Source organism: Centruroides vittatus, unplaced genomic scaffold (genome assembly GCF_030686945.1).
Source record: "Centruroides vittatus isolate TY-2023 unplaced genomic scaffold, ASM3068694v2 contig_364, whole genome shotgun sequence".
NCBI lineage: Eukaryota > Metazoa > Arthropoda > Arachnida > Scorpiones > Buthidae > Centruroides > Centruroides vittatus.
In genome coordinates this window covers 1,574,071-1,581,434 of record NW_027122188.1, presented here as the reverse complement: position 1 = coordinate 1,581,434, position 7,364 = coordinate 1,574,071, and the positions used below count along the sequence as shown (strand labels likewise).

General features: G+C 24.1%; 1 protein-coding gene across 3 annotated transcripts in view; it reads right to left on the bottom strand.

The window, feature by feature from the left end:
- Window positions 1-657: 657 nt before the first annotated feature.
- Window positions 658-7,364, bottom strand: part of LOC136975075 (H(+)/Cl(-) exchange transporter 4-like) — a 44,433-nt gene continuing 37,726 nt past the window's right edge. For all 3 annotated transcript variants that reach the window (XM_067270070.1, XM_067270071.1, XM_067270072.1), the window contains 6 exons: window positions 5,398-5,512; window positions 4,438-4,533; window positions 4,312-4,370; window positions 3,409-3,635; window positions 3,089-3,183; window positions 658-1,931 (listed from right to left, as the gene is read on the bottom strand). In XM_067270070.1, the coding sequence (XP_067126171.1) occupies window positions 1,841-1,931; window positions 3,089-3,183; window positions 3,409-3,635; window positions 4,312-4,370; window positions 4,438-4,533; window positions 5,398-5,512 (683 nt within the window). In that variant the 3' untranslated portion in view covers window positions 658-1,840. The remainder of the gene's footprint in view (window positions 1,932-3,088; window positions 3,184-3,408; window positions 3,636-4,311; window positions 4,371-4,437; window positions 4,534-5,397; window positions 5,513-7,364) is intronic.

The following is a 7,364-nucleotide window of genomic DNA, read 5'->3' as shown; positions in this document are numbered from 1 at the left end:
AAGATCCCGCTTAATGCGGAGATTCGTTCCTAGACGACAAAGTGCTAAGCGAAACAGCATTAAACGAGGTCATTTTAACATAGAATAAATAGAGAAAGGAAAACATAAAATAAACAAAGGGAGACCAAAAATAAACAAATTTTACTATAGTTTTAAGTTATTTTTATATTAATTTGCATAATAATGTATGTTAAATAACACACAAACATATGCACAGAGAAATATAAAGTTCATTTTTTGTGATGAAGGTCCTGACTTTTCTGAAAATCTTGTTTTTTTGCAATAAAGTCGTGTAGTTTCATTTGTCACTTTTTTCTTTCCTTAAGCAAATGTCGGTAGCAGATCGCATCCAAAGCACCTCATTTTGCTTTTGCACTCCTTTCAAATTTTTGATCATTCGCTACAATTTTATTGTAAGATTTGTTTTTTCATACTCCTCTGAATGCTTCCCTTGTTTTACCATGGAGGTGCTGTACATACTATAATTGGATTTTTAGTTCAGTATATTTATTTCTTTTTCAAACTTCCAAATTTATATTGTATGTATGCAAAATATGCATAATTTTTTGTTATAAAGTTATAGTTTGGTTAAATTTGTAACTAAATAAATGCATAAATATAATTGTATATAATAATTCAGGGAAAATTTCAACACACTAAAGAACAAACACAAAATTTATTGACACAAAAATTTCCACAATATACTGAAAGCTATTATAAATATGTTTCCTTTTGTGCCAAAAAGTAATATTTACAAATGTTTATATATTTCTGAATCTGTACAATAATTTGTTTTTCCGATAAAGAAATTGCAACAAATATTAATCTAATCGATCTATTGTCCATGATAACTTACTATCACATTCTGAAGTGTTCTTATTTTATTCTTAACATTAATTTGTATGAGTACATATTTAAAATGTTATTGTTATCTACTGGACATTTCTTTTGACAATGCAAATCAGTATCTATTTTATGCATTACATAAATAATTAAAAAGTATATTCTCATCAATTGATTATTATATTTACAACTAAATATACAACTAACATGAATTTATGTTACTTACAAAAATTAAAACGCATTAATTTTATCTACAATATATAATGAAAATTATTTGTATGTGAAAATTTGATTTTTCCTTCCTTATTTTCTACTGTCAACTTTATATGATTCAAAAATATTCTGACTAGATAGTTACCAATTTGATAACATTATTCAAAGTACTAGACAGGGAACCTAGCAACTACAAACTCTTTCCACTTACACAAACTTTAAGTTTCATTATGTTCATTTTTCAAAATGTATTATACATTGACCATTGCAAAATTCAATTCAATGTTACAAGTTTTACCATTTTTACAAAGTTGCCTCATATACATATATATAATACATACACACACATAATCATTCCATAAATTAATTATTGTATTATATTTCTTGATTAAAAAAAATTATTATTTTTTAAGTATCCTAGATTTTTAAACTTCTTTGGGAATAGCTAAAAATGTCCAGCCAAACTTACAGCTGTTAAGACCAATTAATCTGCTCATATTACATTATCACATTTCAAAACTTTTAGATTTCACTTTAAGTAGTTTTCACACTTGCAGAACTTTGAAAAAATATACTAAAATGCTAACTGAAATGCAGTAGACAAAGGGAAGGTTAACAATAAATCACAAATACAGGTTCATGATTGAAAGTTCTGGACATGTATATTTGTAATCATAAAACCATCCTTAACGAACAGTATTTATGTAAATTATGATCTTTGTTGTTTGAGTGCAAAACAACAATTTCAATATTAATTCATTTATCAATATGATATTTGAATAATTCAATTAAATAGTACAGATTCTGGATCTTGATTAGCTAGTTGTTTTATATGGCGTAAGACATCTTTTTTGGTAATAATGCCCAACAGTCTCCTGAAAGTATAAAATAAAAATAATTAAAGAACTACAATACAAATGTACATTTATTTTGATTTTAGACATTTTATATTTATTAAAAAGACATTTTCCAATATAGTTAAGCACAAAAATAATTTTGAAAATTTTTAACTTCAACTTCAACTGCCTGTAGTAAAATAAAGAAGTGTCTTATTAGAAATGTACTTTTGATGTTTAAGGCTGATTGAAATGTTTGGTTATGCATGCCTTTTCCAGCAAATGGTGTTAAAAAGTTAATGCTTTTTTTTCTATGGGTAAATCCATTTCCAAAAATTCTTGAAAACAGAAGTAGATTGGTTCTATCTACTTCTGTTATAGTGACTGTTACAAGTGAATATTCAATCTTGAGGAATATTGGGAAAAAATGTAACTAACAGAAAAATTTGATTTAAAATACAAAAAAATACAAGTAGCCTTCAGAATATGGCGAGCAATGATATTAATTCAAAACTACTTAAATATCTTGATCCATTTCCTATAGCAGCTGAAACTTTCATTTAGTGAAAAGCACCAAACTTTCAACACCTTTTAATTTTGGGAATAATTAGAAGTCTGGTGGCACCACATCTGAGCCATAACTTCAGATCTTAAGTATCTTCTCTGTTTCCTTACTGTACTCATCTTGCATTACCATTGTGCAAGAAAATGAGAATCCAGGGAAGACTAGAAAGAACTGTCTCTCGAGTAATAAGGTTTTGCAATGCTTCACTGAACTGATTGTTTCTTCAATCGTGCACAACACTTCAAGCTAAAAACTCTGCCATTTCTGCTTTCTACAAATCACAATGAATTGAGACTATGTATATACAATTTAGATACTTGTAATAGCTAAACAGTGGTAATAACATGTTTCTATCCTTGCACTTTTTCACAATGCTTTGGCAGATGATCATATTTATCAATTAATCCTTATAGTATGATTAGATAATTATTCAAGATTTGATGGCTATTCTGAACAGTTTAATATTTACATTTAGAATATCTTAATAAAAGAATTTATGAATATAATCTACAAGTATTTTAAAGTTTTATCATTAATTTAAATTTACTTTTATAAGAGTTTACAGTATCAATGTTAATTTATAATTGTAACATTTTATTCGTTCATAGAAATGTACACAAAAATCCCATACCCATTGTGAATCACTAAAGTTTGTCGTAATCCAAGTTTTCTAAACATGTCAATGACTGTTTCCATTGGGGTTTGATCAGTAATTGTGATGGGTGCCTGTAAATATAAAATAAATTATCATTATTATTACAAAATATTAAGGTTTATAATTCTAGTGATTACAACTAACAAATGGATATTTTAATGTTTGCATAAATTAAATTTATTTATATTATAAAAATATTTAAACAATTTGTTATTATTTTATTAAAAATTTAGATAATCTTATATTTCATAAAATAATATAAATCATGTAAAACTCTATCAATATTAATAGCTTACCAGATCTAATATTTTACGTAGCATAACAGGAGGTGGACCAGTCCAAGGACTTGGAACATGACTTACAAATAAAACCTTAGAGCTTCCAACAATTCCTTCTTGTGTTTTTTTAGCATTCATGAGAGCCAAATGTAAATCCCTACGAAGAACAAATCCAACAAGATATTGTGACTCTTGGGATATAACAACCGGAAAGCCATTATGATCAGTTGTCTTCAGTAAATATTCTGAAATATTTTAAAAATCATCACATTAACTCATAGACAATATAATTTCAGTAATTTAATAAATAATCTAATATTTTGAAATGTGTGTATACAAATAAATTTTAAACATTTAGTTTGTTATTTTTAAGTTAATATCATTAATAAATAATATATTTAAAATTTGGCACATTTTCAATGTAATATTTGTTATGTTTAGATGTTTCTAATTTTGTTATTGTCCTGATTTCTAGAGTTAACAAATTCCTCTTTACTTATTTACTTTCATTAGAGGAAAATTTTAAATATCAAAAAGTCAAAAATTACTAAGGAAAATGTGTTGTATGTAGCAAATAGGTTACACTTATTATCTTATAAAATATAACTTACTGTACAAGACAATTCAATGAAATGATATATTGTGATTAAAAACTAACTTTATCTGATAAATTCTATTGATTTCCTATATTTGTCATCAATATTTTGTTTCTAGATAATAAAATGCATTTTATTATCTTAAAGTTAGTTCTATCAAATTTAATTTATGTATTATTGATAAGCAATATGCTCTGTTAGAAATAACTGTAGAATTTTTAATCAGTATAACTATTTCATTTTTTTTTCTCACTTTTTGCAACAGTTAATTTTTGGAAAAATGAAAAAATTCATTACGTGCAATACTTATAATATGAAATCTTACCAATATCATCCACAGTCATACTGTCTTGGGTGATAATACATAAAGGACCTTCATTTCTCCTGAAAATATTTTTCTTATTAAACTATAAAATGTAATAAAAAATAATTAAAATAAAAAATTAATTACTTTGGTCTCATTACATCAGCAGCAAGTGTGGTATGAGTAAACTTTTCTTTGCTATCAAGAAATGGATAACCATTTAAATGAATATGTGCATCGTAACTAAAGTGTGTTAAGATAAATATTGAAACTCATTAAAAAATTATAGTATAATTATGATACTGAACAAAAATAGCTGAAAATCTCTAGTACAATAATTTACATTAAAAGCATTCAAACTTCCAAACTTAAAAACAGAAAATCAAATCTTTGGTAATCATTATTCATTTAAATTAACAAAACATTTCAGTTAGAATTTAAAATTTAATTTTATAATAATTCATTAAAAAAGTTTCAAAATTTAAATGTAACATGAATAGAATGACTAGTGCAGACAATCAATTAGATGACTTTAAAACTAATTATGTTTAAATCATCATAATGTTCCTATCTTATTTTTCTTTCCTAATCTCCCTTCATCCCCTTCTGATTTGGATTATTTCCATTATTACTTTATTCTCATCTGTCTTGCTTTACATATATCTAATTAGATTTAATTATCATACTTCACACAAAAGGGTATTTTCTTTAAAATTATATTTTGTAAATAAGATCCAGTTTTTATTATTTGAAAAAAAAAATTTTTCAAAGTTTTTTGACTCAATCTTTATTTCATAAATGAGTGCATTAAAAAAAAAAAATCACACAAATAATGGATAATACAATTTATTTTATATCACACATATTATAGGTCTCCAAATATAAAAATTTGGATTTTCAAAGCCTTTAGTTCTAAAACTTGAAATTAAAGGCTCTGAAGATATTTTCTCAAAAAAGTGTTTTTTTTTTTTTACGAGTCTTTGGTTATTATTTTACATTATCAATTTATAAAATATTGTACACTTTATAAATATCACAATCTAATGTTTTAGAATAAATTAGCACAATCATATGAATTCGAATAGACATATATATAAACAAGGATACATTCCTTCTTTTCCTAAAGCATCTCCAACCCATTTGCTTGCCATGACAGAAGCCATCAAAGGCACAATGTAATTTACACTGCCAGTCAATTCAAACATAATTACTACAAGTGAAACTGAAAAAAAATTAGATCATTTAATACTGATAATGAACATAAAATATTCTTATGACTATTAGTTATTATTGGTTAATAATAATTCTTGTAAAACAGCATATTTTAATATTGAAGCAATTTTCAATCACCTGCATTATTAAATTAACTTTTATTTACTTAAACTTTAATTATTTTATCTTTGTATGATTTTATAATATTTTGAATTATATAAAATTTTTGAAAAGAAATTTCAAATCAAATTTATTGACTTAGGTAATACCCTTATCTAGCATGGCATACAAAGAATTTTAACAATTACATATACAAGAAAAAACAAAAAAAAGATAATCAGATCAAAAGACAATTTGAAACATTTCAAATTGATTTAGACTGTTTCCCAAGTCTTAAGACCTGGAAAACAATATATTTATTTATTTACTCATTACAGCTTTCTTTAATGAGTATATAAATAAATAAATAACTTTGTATAATTTTAACCAACTAAATTTGAGATATGAAAAAAAAAAAATATTCAAACATTTTCTTTTTAATTATAATAATTAAAATTCTAAATTCTTATTTTCATTAAAGAGCTATAATTTATAAATAAACTAGATTCTGAAGATAATGCTAAATTGTTTAAAAACTTCTAAATGTAATTTAAATAATTCAAAAAATTACTATATATTTCAAGGAGTCAACTTATTTCTGATTAAATGTTTTTTGAGACATTATTGTTTCATTATCAGATTTGAACACAGAAGTGAAGAAATTCCTACAATAAGTAACATATTCAATCATCAGAAATATAATTGCTGTTGGAATCTATTACTTGTCATCAAAATTTTTGTTTGTTTGTTCTGTGTTTGTATCCATTAAGTGTTCAATCTTACAATAAGAGGAAAAGATCTCAAAAATGTTTAATTAATAACAATTTGACTCCTTAAATTATATTGAAATTCTTTGAATTAAATAAAAATACAGAATTAAAATGACTACATAACTGGAACAAATGTTTTTAATTTTATGAGTTATCAACATTCCTTCTTTTATATTTTCAAAATAGCTTAATCTTCATTAAAGCTATTTTGATTATTATATTATTTTATTTTGTTTGAATCTGAATTTTTTAATAAACAAACAGTTGGATATTTGGCTTTAGCTCATAATGTATATATAAATAAGCTAATTCAAATTATTAAATAATTCTATGTACATATATCAGTTAACGTTGAACGTTTTCTGTAACATGCTAACAAATAAGCTTTAATCATAAATAAAATCCATTTTTTTCATATTCAAAGAATCAAAACAAGTATTATTTATTTTACATTTATACTTTATATTATCATAACACACACTGATAATTATCAATGTGTGTATTATGCAATTATTTAAAGAATAATAATGCTATTAAAAGATCAGGACTTTATTTTTTTTAGAAACAAAATATTTTATAAGTCTTGTTAAAAGTTCATTTATTTTTCATCAATAATATATATTTCTAAATTATGAAAAGTAAATGTAAAAGTAAAAAATGAAAAGTAATATTTAATATAAAATTTATAAAAACCATGAGCAGTGATTGAAAATATATTCATCTATGAATGCATTTTCAATGTATATCATGTACATGGTATTTCTAAATTATGAGTTTTTACAAGAAGACATTTTTTAAGCTCTTAAATCTTCAATTTTTTCTGTTTTCTTTTTCATAACTCAATTTTCTTCCTATTTTCACTGTCACATTAGCTACCAAAACAATGTTGATCTTTTTGGTAGCTAATGCCACTTCATATCTTGAATAAGAATATATTATTGCTCTAATTAGTTCAGAAATACTATTTAAAGTACTTAGTTATCTGTGACATTA